Source organism: Urtica dioica, chromosome 10 (genome assembly GCF_054948205.1).
Source record: "Urtica dioica subsp. dioica isolate 48M chromosome 10, U.dioica_male_clone48M_v1_H2, whole genome shotgun sequence".
Classification (NCBI taxonomy): Eukaryota; Viridiplantae; Streptophyta; class Magnoliopsida; order Rosales; family Urticaceae; genus Urtica; species Urtica dioica.
The window spans coordinates 19,205,497-19,224,819 of record NC_142765.1 but is presented as its reverse complement, the minus strand read 5'-3'; the positions used below and the strand labels follow the sequence as shown (position 1 = coordinate 19,224,819).

The 19,323-nt window shown below is 37.3% G+C and overlaps 2 protein-coding genes across 2 annotated transcripts; one reads left to right on the top strand and one right to left on the bottom strand.

Annotated features, from left to right (window-relative positions):
• Nucleotides 1-245: 245 nt before the first annotated feature.
• LOC149383762 (uncharacterized) lies at nt 246-1,124 on the bottom strand. Its single transcript, XM_089627907.1, has one exon. It carries the CDS (start codon nt 1,122-1,124, stop codon nt 246-248), a length of 879 nt encoding a protein of 292 aa, XP_089484033.1.
• A 3,431-nt stretch (nt 1,125-4,555) lies between these two features.
• Nucleotides 4,556-10,334, top strand: PTAC2 (plastid transcriptionally active 2). Its single transcript, XM_089629136.1, has 6 exons — nt 4,556-5,975; nt 6,810-7,322; nt 7,843-8,064; nt 8,585-8,899; nt 8,993-9,100; nt 9,736-10,334. Exons 1-6 carry the CDS (start codon nt 4,861-4,863, stop codon nt 10,052-10,054), a joined length of 2,592 nt encoding a protein of 863 aa, XP_089485262.1. The 5' UTR covers nt 4,556-4,860; the 3' UTR covers nt 10,055-10,334.
• Nucleotides 10,335-19,323: the final 8,989 nt, after the last annotated feature.

Below are 19,323 nucleotides of genomic sequence, written 5' to 3'. Positions count from 1 at the left end.
GTGTGCCTTAATTGAATTCGCGCTATCTCTGCAAAATTTCGAGCCTCCCATGATATAGTCGATTCGGGGTTTCGCTTCGGGCACGTTGCTATCCTCCTCCCTTGCCCTTCCCCTTTTTGGGGAGGGATTTCCTCGGGGTCTGGTATTATTAAATTCCTTTTTCTGGGGTGGTGGTCCCAGATCAACATTTTTTAGTTCTCCATTTTTATATTTTTCGATAAGTATCTTCCGAGCCACAACGCAATCTAGAGTGTCATGTCCGTAATTCTTATGGAAATCGCAATATTTTTTCTTATCACGAGGCCATTTGAGGCACCTCCTTTGGAGGTTCCCTCGTCGTTCACGTTAAAGGTATGCTCTGGAGCGCTCAGAGGCTTCCTCCATTCATTGTTCCGGTAAGGTCTCATGCCAGGTGTCCTGGCCATGGCTGGGACGGGTGTCATAGAAGGGACCTTCCTTGGATTGTGTTTTTTTGCTAGGAGGGTCCTTTCTTCCTCGGCCTTTGCGTAGTTTGAGGCGCGATGAATCGCATCCTCGATGGTGGGTGGCCTGTTTACGGTCATTTCCTCCCGGAATCTGGAATCATGCCAGAGTCCATTTTTGAGAGCGTTCAAAGCTGATTCTCCTTCAACGGAGGGGATTTTTGACATGACGGTTTTAAACCTTGTCATGAAATTTTTCAGGGTTTCGTCTCGGGCCCGTTGAGTGTTCCATAGGTCTGCCATGGTCGCTTCATCTTCCACTAACATCGAGTAATGTTTTATGAAGGCGGCCGACAGCTGCTGAAAAGAACTTATTGATCCTTCCTCGAGACGTGAAAACCAATCTAAGGCGTTTCCTGACAGGTTCTCGGCGAACAACTGACAGTATCCAGCTTCTCTCTCGTTGTCTCTCAGACATGCTTGACTCATCGCGATGCGAAAGGCCGTCACATATGTTTTCGGGTTGGAAGTACTAGAGTATTTGGGGAGTCTGATCTTTCCGATATCCCCGACTCTGACCTGGGTTATACTTGAAGCAAAAGGGGTTTGCCCAGTATCTGCCACCAGCCGGTCGATCTCGGGGGCCGAGCTCGTGGCGTAGTGCATTCGGGAATCTACAGCCTGAAACTTTTCCTCCACCATTTGGCGGAAGGCGTTGAACGCAAGGTGATCATCCCTGGGATTTCTACGGCGAACTGTTCTCCCCCAGCTCGGACTTGTCCTCTCTGGGGGTTATCTTCTTCCGGTCGAGCTACCGGCTCGTAATAATCTGGTTCCTCTTGAATCCCTTCTTCACGAGGGATGTTGATGATTTGAGGGACATATCCAGGAATAGGGGCCTCCTGGAGGTGGGGGCGGCAAGTCGCCTTGGATCGGTTGAGCTTGCCAAACACTGGCCTCGGCCTGTCCATCGGACTGACCCATTCCAGCCGTGTTGCTAGGACCAGTTGTGTTGGGCGACACCTGGATCCCGGAGAAGCTCAGACACCTTCTAGGCGGGGAAAACCTACGCCCGTTTGCGGTGGGCGGACCGGTCGAACTCAGCAGAATAGCTCGCTCAACATCGAGCTGCTCTTGAAGCGAAGATTGCGCAGCTGTTAGGCTATTGAGCTGGGATCGGGTTGATCTCCGGAATTCGACGGTGGTTTCGACAAGTTCCAGCAGAAGAGCCCGTGTCTCTGGATCGGCTCCAGAAACTGGGATTTCGTGCTCACTGTTAGAGGACATCCTTTCAGATCCGATCTGTGCTCTTCGGTGTTAGGTTTCTGATAGTGACTTCCCACAGACGGCGCCAAATTGTTGAGTCGATTTCTCGTCCCGACAATTTATACAAAGATTATTTAAATATGACTTCGTATATTTATTTTTGAGATGGAAGGGTCTCAGAATCCGATTATGAAGATTAAACCGAGACCCGAAAGAAATTTATAAATGATATAAAATATATAAAAGAAACAAGCGAAATAAGATTTCTTTATTGATGTTTGAACATAAACAATATTAAATAAAAGGGAATGAACAGAAAATCCAAACAATGATAACAAGTCGAGATACAATTATATATGCTTCTTTTTCAGAAAATCAGTAGTCCTAAAATGAAGATGGAGCGGGCTTTTATAGCTAGCTCGCCGATTGTCCTTCTTCTTCAGATCGTCACACGTGTATGAGCAGGATCGGTCTTCAGTCCACCAATCTCGTATCCGTCCTCATCTCTAGGCGATTTGACCGTTTCATAGAGAAGGTGGATAGCACAAACCATTTGGCGGGATCATCTAGGAACGTCTACGGGCATGGGTCGAATTGGGCTTCAGTCTTCAGCAATGAATTCCTCGCTATCGTCTTGGGCCGATCTTCGCCTGTGCCTGGGGTTTTTAGGCCGAACTGGGCTTTTGGGCCGAACTAGCGATCATCTTGTCTTTTTGGGCCGAACTAACTTTGGGCCTAATTGGTCCAACTCGCCTGGTGGAAGGGGACGATATCCACTCCCACATGGTTCAGCTAAAAAGAAGTTATCGATTGATTAATCATGTTTTTAGGGCAGGATTAAGTTACAATTCATTCCACTTCATTAAATTTTAGTGGGTAATTTTACTGCTATGTGATATTTTCTAAGGGTGTAATCGAGTTGGGTTAATCAATTGTCTTTATGTGCTTTTCAATTTGAACTAATACAACTAATATTTTATTTATTTTCAAAGGCCAAACAACTTAATTGAAAGGTAAAACTAGGGCCAAACCATAAATAATCGTGTTGGTTTCATCAAATTATTTTTCTCGACACATAACTTTGTAACTGTGATGAAATCACGCACACACACACATACACCGCGCGCGCACGCACAAATGTATTATATTGAATATGCTCTGTTAAAAGTTTTGCTTATATTGAGAAAGTTTACATATTCAAATAAAATTATCCAAACGGAATCATTATTCTCAATCAATAAATTCTACCGAGTATTGTTTAATTTAATTAAACTATATTCATATTATAAAAAAAAAAGATAGATTTAATTGCATTTTCTGCTTTACGATAATAATTCATATAAAACATACATAACCTAAAAAAACAAAGGATTAGCGTCATCAGATTGGTTCGATTTAACTTTATCGCATGCCCATCAAAATTTAAACCAACTTGAAAATTTTGCAATTTGGGCTGATAACAACCCGAACTTCACAGATTTTGATTAGGCAGTTTAATAAAAAAAAATGTAGTTTTATCTAGATGATCGAGTTGCTTAGTTTGGTGGTTCTCATCAAAACGCATTATTTTAATCCATACATTTTTATTTATTTATGAAATAATTGTGAATAAGTTTTAATTAGAAATACAAAATACATGAAAAAACCATAAGAGCACACAAATCCAATGTAGAGTGCATTATCAACTCTATGACTACACTTTGAATAGGTTGTTCTTTTGTTTATGTTGTTTAATTTATGATATAGCGTCCACTATATTATGGTGGTTTTTATGTTCCGAAGAAGAGTTAGTCTTCTTTCGGGTGAAGAGTTCGAGTTTTCTCTAGGTATTTTGGTTGTACAGGCACTTAGACGTCTTTCTCCACGGTAAGTGGTTCTCGAGCATTTTGGTTCATCAACTAACTTTCGAAGGTATGTTGAAAGAGCCATTAAATTTCTAGAAGTTTAGTGCGATTAATATTTCGTTCGTTAGAAGTACACACATGATGTGCATTCATCCGATTATAGTTTTGAGCTATTATTCGAGGTCTCTTTTTTTTTTTTAAAGAAGAAGAGTTTTTTTTTTTTTTTTTTTTTTTTTTTTTTGAAGGAAAACATGCTCGGAACCATCTATTAGAAAGAGGAAGCAATCCCCGAAAAGACAGCAATAGACATTCTTGATCCAAAGGACAATAGAGATCAAAGTCAGAAAAGATCTACCATTAACGCTAATGCTGACGCCAATAACAAGTAATAGCTCAAATTGTGCACAAAAGGCAAAGTGAAAAAAGAGCATAACTCAAGCTCTTTCAAATAACCCTTAATGGATGAAGGAAAGATCCAACACACCGCGATCCATTGACTAGGGTCAAGAGAAGTCTTCAGACTGTATAGACAAACATCTAACAGAGTTTTCCGAGTGGGAACGTGGACGACGGCTAACCCGACTTCAAAACACAATACAACACAAACCAACACAAGTTCGGACGGACGGAAAATGTGAACAAGGTATGGAAAACCACAGAAAAGTAAAAACAAACACCAACACCATAGAGGAACCATCAACATGAAGACAGATTAATCTAGGTTGGATTAAATTTAATCCCACGAACTATAAAGACAGAATGTAAGCTTTATGAAGGCTGAATTAAAATTAATCGAGGCATGATTAAAAGTCGTAGTACTCTCAATTGGCTATTTTGCTATATCTAATGAAACTATGACTATTTTGCAAAAGTCATAGTTTAAATTGGCTATTTCATACCATTTTTCCTATTATTAAAATAAATAAATAAAAAAAAAAAAAAAAGTTTAGTCCACTTGAAACACTTACCGCCAAATATGAAAAAAAAACAGAGTTTATGAAGAAAGAAAAAGAAAATTAAAATCATTAGAGTTATCCACAACCGAACTCTCTCACACACGCACGCGTGTCTTCTTCGTCATCTACAAGAGTCTCTTTTCTCAGTGACTTTTCCCCGGAAAATCTCAGACAGAAATACCAACGACAAGAAATAAATATCGGTAACTACTCTTAACGGAGCACTCTGCTACTGGAATTTACGTCGCTCTAACTCCGACTAAGAAATAAAAGGAAAGGACTGGTTTCCCCTTCGGAAAAAAAAATGCTTGGAATCTTCTTCTATTGACATTTTCTCTGTGGATTCTCCGTCGAAAGAAACGCCGGGAAAAAATGGCAATCTCACCTTCAATCTCCATCCCCAGCGCTTCTTCCTTCCCGGCCACGCTCGCGAAGCCAAGCCTTAACCCGCTCTTCGCCACCAGAAGATTCCTCTCCGGCGAGAAGAAGCCGAAATTCCTCGTCCTCCTCTCCGGCGACCGGAGGCTCTCTCCGGCGAGAGCGAGGCTGAAGGAAGTCGTCCTCGGAAGCCCATTGGTGACGGTGGAGAAAGGAAAGTACAGCTACGAAGTCGAAACCCTAATAAACAAGCTGAGCAGTCTTCCTCCTCGGGGAAGCATCGCTCGGTGCCTGGACATGTGCAAGAACAAGCTCTCGCTCAACGACTTCGCTCTGGTCTTCAAGGAGTTCGCTCAGCGCGGCGATTGGCAGAGGTCGCTGAGGCTGTTCAAGTACATGCAGAGGCAGATCTGGTGCAAGCCCAACGAGCACATCTACACGATCATGATCAGCCTCCTCGGCCGCGAAGGCCTCCTCGAGAAAGCAGCCGAGGTGTTCGACGAAATGCCGGCCCAGAGCGTGGCTCGCAGCGTCTTCTCCTACACCGCCCTCATCAACGCCTACGGCAGGAACGGGAAATACCAGGAAGCTCTGGACCTTTTGGAGCGGATGAAGAGAGACCGAGTTCCTCCGAGCATTCTCACGTACAACACGGTGATCAACGCGTGTTCCCGGGGCGGGCTCGACTGGGAAGGTCTCCTCGGGCTCTTCGCGGAGATGAGGCACGAGGGAGTTCAGCCCGACCTCGCGACCTACAACACGCTCCTCGGCGCCTGCGCGGCTCGGGGGCTCGGGGACGAGGCCGAGATGGTGTTTCGGACCATGAACGGGGGCGGGACCGTCGTCCCCGACAGGACGACTTATCGCTGCCTTGTCGAGACGTTCGGGAAGCTCGGGAGCCTCGAGAAGGTCTCGGGGCTCCTCCGGGAGATGGAGTCCGGCGGAAACTCGCCGGATATCACGTCGTATAATGTGTTGCTCGAGGCTTACGCGGAGCGTGGGTCCACCGTCGAGGCTGTCGGTGTTTTTCGGCAGATGCAGGAGGCCGGGTGCCCGCCGAACGCCCACACGTATAGCACGCTGCTCAATCTCTACGGCCGGAATGGGAGGTATTTGTCACTTATTTCGTCTCATAACTCAAAACTAATTTGCAATGGGAGGAGTAATTAATGACCTTATTAGTATGTTTAGTATTTCGATTTCCTCGACCAGGGCCTCGTGGATTTTAGTCGGGTCTAACTCGGACACCACGGTGTGTGCGTCGGTTCTTGAGACCTTGTTAGTCCTTGGTTTGATTCTCTCTGGACGCAACAATTGGGGTCACTCGGGTCCAACCCGGCATTGCGGTTATTAAAAAAAATTAGTATGTCGGAATATGGAAAATCCGAGGAAAGAATTGAGAATTCACTGTATTTTTCTTGTTTTTTTTATTTGGATAGAGGAATAGATTTGAGGGAAAAGTGTATGGTTAAAATTGGGATTTATGTTAACATAAAGTGGAAGGGGTCATTACAATGAACATGACTTGAGTTTTAACCTTTGATCTTGACATTCTCAGGGATCAGACTTTGTAATCCCAAGACTCATAATTTTTAAGCAGAATGTCAATACGAACGGCCCGGTTTCTCTTAGAAAGAAAAATTGTGATTTATGTTGCTAGGAAAAATGTGTACATAATGAAAATCAAAACAAATTCCGACATGGTGGGGGGATTTCGGTTTCTTATATGCCCACATGAGAGACTCTCTATCCGTCAAACTTCGAGAATTTAGATTTCTCCCACACAATTCCCTTTGAATTTTTCATTTTCCGTTGTGAATTCTGGGTTCCGAACATAGCCTATATGCCTCTGCTAAAACCCTTCATTTTTTCGATCCCAACCATGTTAAATACCAACGTGTGGTCTATCTTATTTTATTTTAACAACGCGAGATACTTGATAGGTACGACGAAGTTCGGGAGCTCTTCCTGGAGATGAAGGTGAGCAACACCGAGCCGGACGCGGCGACGTACAACATCCTGATCGGGGTTTTCGGCGAAGGCGGGTACTTCAAGGAGGTCGTGACACTATTCCACGACATGGTCGACGAGAGCGTCGAGCCCAATATGGAGACCTACGAGGGGCTTCTCGCTGCCTGCGGGAAGGGCGGGCTCCACGAGGACGCGAAGGCCATTCTGACCCACGCGAGCTCGAGAGGGGTCGTCCCGAGCTCGAGGGCCTACACGGGCGTCGTCGAGGCCTACGGCCAGGCCGCGCTCTACGAGGAGGCCATCGTCGCCTTCAACACCATGAGCGAGGTCGGGAGCGTGCCGGGGTTGGAGACTTTCGAGTCCCTCATCGGGGCCTTCTCGCGGGGCGGGCTGTACTTGGAGGCCGAGGCTCTGCTGACGAAGATGGGCACGATCGGGGCGCCGAGGACCGTCGGATCGTTCAACGGCCTCATCGAGGCGTTCAGGTAAAGCTGGGCAAAATGATCAACCGTTTAAACTTTTAACCATTTTGAACGGTCAACGGTTAACCATTAACCGTTCAAAACGGTTAAAGATTTAACCGGTTAACCGTGTATTTAGACTGGTTAACCAATTAACCGTTAATCTCAATATTTTTTTTCCTTAATAGTTGGTTAACCATGAAATTACCGGTTAAAATTAACCGCTCGGTTAATTTTGACCAAAACAAATGGTTAAAAGTGAAATTAATTGAATGGTTAATTTTAGGGTCCATAAGATATATAGCCTTTGGTTTTCCATTTACCCAACTTTTAGTAAGATTTTGGTAAATAGCCATGACCAAATGTTTACACGCGTAAATATCCTATCAAAATGTTGGCTATTTACCTAAAATTTACAAAACGTTGGCTATTCACTTAAAATTTACAAAACGTTGGCTATTTAGAAATTCCTCTAGTTTTAGTTGGCTAGTTTGCTAATTATTTGTTAATTTTAACCTGTCAAAATGTCCACCTTTACGTTCAGACAAGGCGGGCGGTTCGAGGACGCGGTCAGGGCGTACAGCGAGATGGGGAAGGCAAAGTGCAGCCCCGACGAGCGGACCTTCGAGGCGCTTCTGAGCGTATACTGCTTCGCGGGCCTCGTCGAGGAGAGCGAGGAACATTTCGAGGTCATCAAGGCTTCGGGGATAAATCCCAGTGTCATGTGCTATTGCATGATGCTCGCTGTATATGCGAGATCTGACAGGTTGGTTTAGCCTTGAAAAACTATTTGGTCATCTGATTAATCACTCGCCATATAGCGCTATTAATGAGCTCACAGAAGAAAGATGGAAAGTCTTAAAATGACATAAGTTACTTGTCTTGTTGCTGATTAATTTTGAGATGTGATGATACTTAACATGGTATCTGAGAGTTATTGTCAATTATTTTGAGCATGATTACGTAGATGATTAGGTGCTAGCTTGTGTGTAGTCTCAGATAGGATACGTATTAGTCATGGATAAGTGGATAAGAACTGTTGAGAGGGCGAGATAAACATTGCTGTAGAATGCTCTATCTATCCTCAGGTATGGAAATGCAGTTTATCCTTCAATATGTGTATATGTTGTCGATGGACCTTATCTTCGGTATGTATTTAGTAGCTTGAGCATTCCTTTTTTTTTTCGTGGGCTAAGTTCACACTTTACAAAAGATGGGTTTTTATTTCATTTTTTATTTAACGTACTTGGTTAGTCGTCTTATCTTAGTCCGTCTATTGCTTGTAGGTGGGACGATGCCTTTAAGTTACTGGACGAGATGCTGAATAATAAAGCGTCAAATATACACCAAGTGATTGGGCAGATGATCAAAGGAGATTTCGACGACGGTTCCAACTGGCAAATGGTAGAGTACGTTTTCGACAAACTAAACTCTGAAGGGTGCGGATTCGGAATCAGGTTCTACAATACGCTCCTGGAAGCACTTTGGTGGATGGGTCAGAAAGAAAGAGCCGCGCGAGTGTTGAACGAAGCGACGAAGCGTGGACTATTTCCCGAACTTTTCCGTAGAAATAAACTTGTCTGGTCAATCGACGTGCACAGGTACTGAAAGAAACTTTTTTTTTTTTCTTCTTTTGATATATCTTCGTTTAGACAAGTTCGTTGAATTTTCAAATTTTTTATTTAATGTTGCAGGATGTGGGAAGGTGGTGCCTGTACAGCGCTTTCAATTTGGCTAAACGATATGCTCGAGATGTTCCTTTGTGGCGAGGATCTTCCTCATCTCGCAACTGTCGTCGTTGTGTAAGAATTCCTTTTTCCTTTTCTTTCTTTGTTTCCGTTCCTTAATCGCTACTTATAGTAGTCTTGACCCCTAGTTACGCTTCTAGTCTCGAGTCTTAACTGAACCAGGCTGAAATCGAACCACAAAACCAAACCAATACCGAAATTTACAATACTAGGACAAGAGCGAAAATCTAAACTTTCTGGGATAGTTAATGTCAGTGTCTTATTTTTTTTATGCTTTAGGCTCCTTTAAACTTTTATGTTATGCTTTGATGACTTGCTATGCTTAAGCTGAATCAAATTATTGTTTATAGTTAACAAGTTTAGTGGGGTTCTATGTGCTTATGGAGTCACTTTATGAGTGGACAATTTTTTTTGGCATAATTTAGAATTTAGAAATCATTACTGGTCTGGGTCTCTGAATGAATTGCCCATAGGTTCATTGGTTGTAAATGCATCGTAAAACAAGTGTCACCCCTTTCAACATTAGGGACAGGACTTTCTAAAAGAAAAAAAGGAACGAAGGAAATTAGATTCAACGTTTCTGATCACAAGTAATATATTTTTTTTTTCTGTGGATGTAAAGTAAATGCATAATAAACTAAGGATAATTCTGAGCCCCTCGTTTAAATATTTCTGCGTTTGATAATCAGACGGGGAAAGCTGGAACGGAGTCCAGCTGGACAAGAGACGCCCATCGCGAAAGCGGCTCATTCGTTTCTGCAAGAAAACATGTTCTCGTCTTTCGATTTCCCGGCTTGGAATAAGGGCCGGCTCGTCTGCCAGCGTGCTCAGCTTAAACAAATACTCGTGGGCTTAGAATCGCCGGCCGATGGGTCCGCCAAAACAGACAAGATAGTCGCTCTAGAAAACTCATTTCCTCTTCCCGGTACAAGAATGTCGACCACCACAGGTGTTAATATCGGTCAGCCCAGTAATTCAAGAACAGAGCTAGTGACTAGCACGGTTTAACAGAAGGAAAAAAGAGTAAACGGCTCAACAGCGTGTTCTGCGCGAGGACCAAAGGATTCAAGATTCTATTCCGTGAATGAAATCGGGGAATCTTAGATTCTACCGAGCAGGAGTGTATTAGTGGGTCCCGGGTTCCTAGTCCCGTGGTTGGACGTCTGACGAACCGGACTGTAATTTTTGTAGGTTTAGCTTTTTTTTTTTTCCATTTCTCATCGTGTAAATGTATACATTAGATTATTTTTTTTGGCCTCTAAACCCCTTTGGGGGTACTTAGAAAGAATATAGCTCGTCTCAATCATACCAACTGGTTTTGTGCTTGAGTAAGTAAACTAAGTAGAGACATTGATCAAATAATCATGTAAATGATAATAATGATTATAATTATAAGGGTCGGTTAGGTATCTAGCTCAAATTAACTACCTTCTTTAAAATTCTAGTCCAACCGTCACTTAAATTATGTAACTAGCCCAATCCACTATCAAACAATATAATATTCTTATCTTACCCTTCATCAAATACACACCAACATTTGCGTCTCCGATTCCGAATCCTTCAATCCTCCGATATTGCCTCAGAACTTTTCGTCGATTTTGAATACTTCAATCCTCTGATATTGTCTCCGACCTCCTTTTTCACCACCAATTTTCTGATTTTGCCACTTCCGAAGCCGACGAAGACGTCTCCGTTCTCATATTTGGAAAAAAAATGGTAAGTAAATATTATTTCCAATTCGATTAACTCATAGAACACCATAATCGAAACCCTAGCCCGTATCTCCGATCAATTCTTTGTTAGATTAACTATAAAATATGGTAAATATTATTTCCAATTCGATTAACCCATAGAACACCATAACCGAAACTCTGAAACTTTAATGGTAAATAATAATTACAGTCCGGCCATTCGATCGTAAATATTATTTACCATTCGAAAAAACAAAATACTTATCTCCAATTTGGCGAACGATTCCATGATTCAAATCCGATGATGAATAACTAGAAAAAATTTGGAATTAACAAACAAATAAGAACGATGTTTTATGAAACCAAAGAACATAAACACCTACACTAGACAAACATAAATTAAGAATGATTAAATGACTAACCTAGACAAACAGGTAATATAAGAACAATAGAAGAACATCTATGAAATCGACGATCCTAAACATTTATTTCAAATGAGTTGTCGAATATCCCGGTTGCAAATCGCAGGATAATTTTAATGGTAAATAATATTTACAGTCCGACCATTCGATAGTAAATATTATTTACCATTCGAAAAAAGCAAAATACATGTCTTCGATTTGGCGAACGATTTCATGATTCAAATCCGATGATGAATAACTGAAAAAAAAAAAAATGGAATTAACAAACAAATAAACACAAAGTTTTATGAAACCAAGGGCAATTTTGAAAGTATGAGAAATATGAACTATTTCCCTAAATAAATGGATAATTGAGCTATAATTTAAAGTCTCCTATATAAGTAGGCTAATTGTTTACTAATCTCTAATTATAATAATAAATGAATGAATACCTTAGTAGAGTAAAGACAAAACACAATCTCAGGGTATCTTTTTTCTTCTTTTTTTTTTTTCTTTTTTTTCTTTTTGGCTAAAATCTCAGAGTTTCTTAACCACAAATAAATCCCCCTGGTATTTTTATTTTGTGGCTCTAAAACCATCTGAGACTGAGATAACAACACGTTTATAATGCCGTTATGGAATTAAATAAAGGCTACAAATTAATATTTTAACATTAGGAATTTGATATTTTAAGTAGGGAAAAAGCACTTAAAAAAAGTAGGAAACACTACTGATATATGGCCACTATAATGCAAATACAGTAGATTTTATTGATTTCCTGAGTACATATCTCTATGACATCGATGATTTTCTTTAAAAAAAAAAAAAAAAAAAAAAAATTCTATGCTACCGATGATACACAAAACTTATTGTCTGAGGTAGTCCTTACTCCTTAATTCTTGAATGGTTCACCACCAGAAACACTCGAGATTTTGATCAATATTATATTTTAAGTCCAAGTGTAATTTGGATTTATTGATTTTGCTTTCTGGAAAAAAAAAATGTATTTATTTTTTATATGTAAACTTCAAATGAACGTAATCTCTATTCCCCACAAAAATCATAGCCACGCTCTCTCCAAAAAAATTAAAGTTTAGGGCATGTGCAACCACACGGTATAACACTATATTTGACGTGAAATGACCTCCAACCATACTGCATAACCATCATCAAATTATATCGTTTGTACAGTATCACTTCATATATGCCGTGTGACTATGTAACACGGTATAACTTGTTTTATTTTTTATTATTATCTTTTTGATACTTTATCTAATTATCACTTATATATATGTATATTCCATATAAATTTGTATAAATCACCAAAATAACACATTAAAATCAAATTCAATTAAAACATTAAAAAATTATACATAAATTACAAAATTAAAATTAAACACACAAACTAAATATAAAAACTACAAATAAACTAATATATTTATAAGTAGTGTAATTTTTTTTTCCAGAATTTTATTATTTTTACATTTAGTACATATTTTTTGTTAAATATTACATGTAAGAAATAATTATAATCAGTTAATTAAAAAATATAATAATTATAATTATTTATTAAAAGAGGTTGTTTAGTTTTAATAATATAATAATAAAAAATAGTGTTTTTAGTGTGAAATTTGGTGTTGTGGTTGGAGTAGAAAAAAAAAATTTGGTGCTAAAAACACATAAAAATAGTGTGATTTCAATACCAAATTTGATGTTAGGGTTGGAGATGCTCTTAGGCTTTCAGTTTTCAGTGTCGTTTCTTCCCTTTGATTAGAGAGTCGATGGTCTCGACCAATAGAGGACTCTCAATCTAGGAGAATGTAATTTTTATTTATTATTTTCTTTTTCATGTTTTGCTTTACGTTTTGATTATGTTTTTTTTTAATAATCCAGACTTATAAGATTTGACTTTTGCACCGCTCGATCTTTAATCAGAATGGTTTTGAATTTTTCTTCAGATCTGAATCTCAGATCTAAGATATGATTTTCTTTTTTGGGCATGGATCTCAGTCGCACAAGATTCCTAAAATCGCAATCTGCACCGAAAACCGGCGTTTTTGCTCGTGATTCGTACAGTAATCTGATAATGACTATTTACCTGCATAAATGGGTAATTTACATATTATTTTATTGTATTCATGATTGTTTATAGTCCATTTTTCATCTTCCTCTAATAGAAGTTTTTTAATATCTTTTGGGCTAATTTTGTAATCTAAGCTTTGAGTTTTATCAATAAATTCTTTTGAGAAACCTTTGTAAAATTAAAAAAAAAAAAAAAAAAGTCTAAACTTCAAATGTCTAAAAATAGGTATAATACTTTTTTATATATATATTTATTTTCTGAAATCTCAACTTAAGAGGATGATATCTAAGACTTGTTGAGCAAAAAAAAAAAAAAAAAATCTAAGACTTTAAATAAATAAAAAAAAAGGTATATACAGTGATTAGTTATCGGAATATATAATAGTTTGAATGTAAAATACTTCTAATTAAAAACCGTGTATCCATGTTGTTTTACTTTTAGGTCTAGCCGTAGAATAGAATATCCCTGTCATATTATGTTAGCCATGACATCAGCAAGATATCTCTGATAATATAAGTTTGTGGAGACCATTAATCAAAGAGTTTAGGTAAGAGTTTTGAAACTGTCAATAATTGGTGCCCAAAAAATACTTCCCATGATGGGATTATGAAGGTTTATAATAGAATATAATCTATAAACGCCAATAGAAGCTATTTCTGCCAAAGTAGGTTTAGATTGCTTGGTGTCACAATTTAGTTTGCCAATAAAAAAATAACTCTTTAATAATTAGATATATAATTCTGTGTAGGGGATTGATGTGATATTTAGATATATCATAATAGATTAGAGGAAATATTTCTCTTTGTTTTGAGCACTAAATGATAGAGAGTTATATATAAAAACAAAGTTGCTGAATTCTGTGGTCAACTTATTAAGTATAGAAAATTGATTTATTTATTAAAATTGTAGCGACTAAAAAGTTTATTATGAAAGAAGATAAACAGAGAGAGAATCTCCATGTGTAAAATGGGCAAATGGGTGCGTGTTACACCTACTTTACAGGCTTTCGGTGTTTTTTTAATTCTTTTGGATAGATAATATATATTTTTACACTCTAAAAAACAGACAACTATGCAGATTTCAGGCATATCCACAACGTGAAACGATAAGGGTATAGAAGTTATTATGGAAAAAAGTGAATTAACATGGTCTTACACTACATGGGAAAGTTATAGGCTTGAGATGGATGATATATTTTTTTTTTTGGAAAAAAAGATAAGTCTCTAGAGTCTTAGACACTCCCATGAAAGAGACATGTTTATGATTTTCATTGGCACGTGAAATGGTTGATGAGAAAAATTATTGGAGGTTTTTTGGTTACAAAGGGAATAAGGGTAAATTTGGCAGTAGTTAGTGAGTAGTAAGTACACACGGGTAATGGAATTGAATATTAAGTTTTAAAGATGGTCAGAATTTCTATTAAGTTTTAAAGATGGCCTTTCGGCCAAAACTAAAACGAACATCTATTCTAATATTGTAAAAACTAAAATCTGGTCTAATGTCTAGATAAAAAAATTTACCAAAATATAAAAAATAAAATGAAATTTACTCTTCGTTATTGTTTCAAGAACAGAAATCTTTGAATTGAAATAAATATCTGTTCCGGACTTAAAAACGAACAGAACGGAAGAGCAAATATGAAAAAGCATTAGTGAAAATTATCGACTTTTTGATGGATCATTCAATATTCAAGGTTATCTTAAAAGGTCAATGATAATGTTTGCATTTTCTTGGATGGTTGGTTTAGGCAATACTTTGAGGTGTTTATTTGTTTCCTTTTTCTGGCTAATGATTTATTCATACGAGGAAAGTTTAGTTTTACACGAAAGCAAGAGGAAATAAAATGTGGTTCATATAAAAATGAAGTTTCTATGTTATTTTATTTTGGGTGAGGTAGTTAAATAACTAATTTAAAGTTATGAATTTGTAAAATAGTTAAATTTTGTCTTAATTTAGTAAAATAATTAAAATGTGTAGTAATCTGATTTAAAAAAAAATTCGACTCTAAGAGTAATTTTTTTTTAAGTGATAAATTGCTTATAATAATCGTAAAAATTTTTACTCTTAACTGATAAAAACAATTTGAAAACGTAAATTTAACTACTTTACTGAAAAGTTAAAACTTTGACTATTTTGCTAATCAATAAATTTTAAATGACTATTTTGTACGATTTTTCAATTTATTTTTATGTCATGGAAGCATATCAACAGGTTCTACTTCCATTAACCATTCCATGATGTAATCAAATTCGTTTCTAACCGTTGAATTGAATCTCTCCCACGAAGTTGTTCATGATGTGATGTTAAATTTCCTAGTAATATAATAAAATATCTATTTTTATTTTTGTCATAAATCATGATATATGTGCACCTCCACTACATATGAATATGATATAGTGAGAGTATGCATGAACCTTGTCTGTTCTTTACCTTTAAGTTCCAAAGAATCTTCTCAATATAAAATAATGGATTACTTTTCTTTCTTTGTTAACATTTACATTTCGAATAATTCAAACCAAAATACAGTTACAAATATGTACATATCTGGTGAGTTTGTGTAATTGACATATATATGATGGATAATATATTTTTTTTCTACAATCTTTATCTTAATATAAAAATATTATGTAAATATGACCGTATAATATTATGTAAATATGACCGTATAAATCCTGCTAAATAAACAAACGAAAAGTTTTTTTTTATATTAACAAACCAACAAACAAAAGAACAAACAAAAGAGAGAGAAAGTTTACCTAATAGAACTAGTTATCTAACCAATCAATGTGTATGCTAATTTTACAATGACCACTATACTTTTCATTGATTGGCCAAGAATCTGTATATGCTAAAAGTTTCCATCTCTCACATAATCTAAAACCATAGTAGTTACTGCTTGTTTGACGTACAACTTTTTTTTTCCCTATCATAAACTATTTATATACCTACAAGTCTACAACCAACAGGTGAAATTTCCCATAAATTTTTTCAATCCAAATTACTTTGTTGACATTAATATAGTCAAAGTTTCTAACTTTATTGTTAAAGTTAATATACAATATAATTATTTCTATATATAAATTTGTTTTCAGGTTATAGAATATTGACACTTAACATTACATAATAGCAAATTTTGAGAATTTTGCAAAAATTAGACAATTTTTAGCTATTTTATGAATTAATTAATTTTAATTAGCTGTTTAGATTGAAAGCCCTCATGCTTCTAATTTTCCCAAATTTATATCGTTCCCTTTTGACCATGCTTTTTCTAGTTTTCTTTGAGCCTAAGGAAACAAATTCCCAATATGACAAAGATACCTAGGAAATCGGTTTCATTATATAAAGCACCTCGGATTGCAAAAAATAAAAACCAAGAATTTCATAAACATCACATATCACATGCTCAAATATCGCAAAATTACTAAAATAAAAAGCGATAAAGATGGAATGGTTTTTTTTAATAGTAAAAAGAATAATAATAACATTAAGAAAAGGTTAAAGAAACCACTCATATTGTGTCCAAAAGTGATTTGAAAGTCAAATTTGGTGGATCGATTGAGATTAGAGACATTTCCTTCCATTGTAAGTGCATTATTATTACTTTGATGCGATCTTTCCCAGCCATCAGCCAAGTATCTTCTTTTTTTCATTTGCACGACCAAAAAAAAAAAGAGTTGCCAAAACAAATTATCACCATTCCAATTCACGAGGGACATATATAAGAGAACTTTCAACACGGGATGAATCGCATATTCACCATGAAAACGTAAGGTAGATAGCTTTCTCATTTTGATTTAATTATCATGAAGTACTTTAGAGCCGTCCGCGAATAAGAATATCACGTGACCATAAGAAAACAAAAATTATTACGTTTGATGTACTTCGCTTGAACCTTATCACATGTATGGATAAAATTAGACCTTAAAGCAAGAAATCATTTAAAAATAGAACCTCATTTTTTTATCATGGAAAAATGGCATTTTAAATGTCTTTATATAATAAGTAGGATACTTAAAATTAAGGCCCCACCCAAAGACAAAATCATTGACATGAGCCCATATTAAAACTTAACTAATAATCTGTGTCAAGATTTGATTGAGACTTATAGTTAGGAGTCGGCCAAGATCTGATCCGCGAAAAAGATAGGCTGGCCTTAGGTGTTCGAATCGTCAGTTTTGTGCCACATGTCCGTCCTTAGGTATGTGTCGAGAGTTCGCATCCTCAAGTTTGGGCCTCAGGTCCACGACCTCAGGTTCTAACCCCTCAATGTACTTGTCCCATGTGGACTCCATTCTAGTGCCTCAAATATTTCTAGCTCCTATAAATACCTTACTCCGTCCAAACTTCAGATAGGGTTTCTCAGCTTGAAAAACCTCCGTCTATTTCCTCTTACTTCAGTTTGTTTTCACTAAAGACGAGATGAGACCACCAACCTTACTTAATCTCTGGACTACTGTTGAGCATCGGATCACTTATAGGGAAAACAGTAGGGTTGTGATATTTAGTTTTGGTAATTTAATATAGGGATGGTTCAACGTTTTGGAGGTCTAAATATCAAATTTAATATAACTAAATAACAAACTTACTACGATTTGAAAATAGTAACTCGATGTTTTTAGAGGCCTTAAGATATAGTTTAAGACACTCTATAAGAAGAAATTATATAAATGCGAATAATCCTAAGTTTTTAAATCTGCGAGTGTTTATTTTATAAAGACCCATTTAATTTTATTGTACTTTTCTTATGATAAATCTATAAACAAATCTTATTGAGTTTGGTAAGATATATCTTCAAGTAATGAGATTTTTCAAAATTTATTATTTAAAGGACGTTATTAGTTATACATTTATAAAGACAAGAAGATAAAATTTCATATGCACAACAAATTTTAAATTGAATAAGAAACATATGCAGCTCAAAGAATTCACTACTACAAAAATGAGTATTATCGGCCCTCTATAAACTAATAAGCGGATCTAAAACGGTCTAGTGTTTCTCATAAAAGTGTTAGCAAAATGAGTGACTCTAAATATATTTAATGATATTTTATAGAAAAGCTCCACTAAATGACATTGCTACATAAGGTCCAAATGGATTCGAGGTTACAACTTCTAACAACGCTCGATCACTAAAAATGATACCACACTTAGCAATCTGCACTCACATTAATCCATTAAAGGACTTACTACCATGAATCTATCATCCATGTGACAATAGGAAATTCAGCAAACTTTTTACTTGACCATGAAGGCTGCTAAGGTTTAGGGTTTAGGGATGTGAGAAATGGGTGGTTTGTGGAGAGGACAAATAATCAATTCAACACCTATTCTTCTCTTGCCCCTTTGCGAGAAGATTCTGACTGATGGAAGCCAACAGTTGCAGGTGGGAGATGACAGGGGAACAAGGTGGATTAGAATGGGTCGGAGAAATTCTTGATCACAACATGGAAGCTGAAGAGCTGGGATGTGAGAAATGGTGATTTCTCTTGCAAAGTGCGATTCTTGTTGAATTAGTGTGGAAATGGAGTAATGATAAATTCTTCAGAGGGAATCGCGACTCAGGGGAGATGCAGATCTGGGAGATTCGAAGATAAGTCAGAGAATTATGGGATATCATAAATGGCTCGAGAGAGGATGAAGGTTGAGAAGAGAATAAGGGCTCTAATGGGCTCTTGGAAAAAACCCATTCCCAAAGAAATCAAGGTCAATGTGGACGCGAGTTTTGGAAGAATGAGCGTCTTAGTTGGAATGGTGGCTTGGGACTCGGAAGGTTGGGTTCTTTGGCTCTAGTGAAATTTGATCAAAGTGACAACGACATTAAGGATAAAGATGGCCGATGTCTATCTAACGGTGTTGGTGGCAAAGTTTCGCAATGTACAACAGCTAGTTAGGGAGAGAGAAAACAAGCAAATTATGGACAGCCTTGAGAAAAGAGATGGGTGCCCAAATTAGAGCTTGAAACCTTGTTTGATTAGATTATTACTGCTGCGAGTTTTTTTGTTGTTTTTTAAAAAAAATTGGGTCCCAAAAAGCATGAACATAGTGGCTTATGGCCTTTGTAAGAGCACTATGTTCAATCATGATTGGGTTTTGCTCAATTAA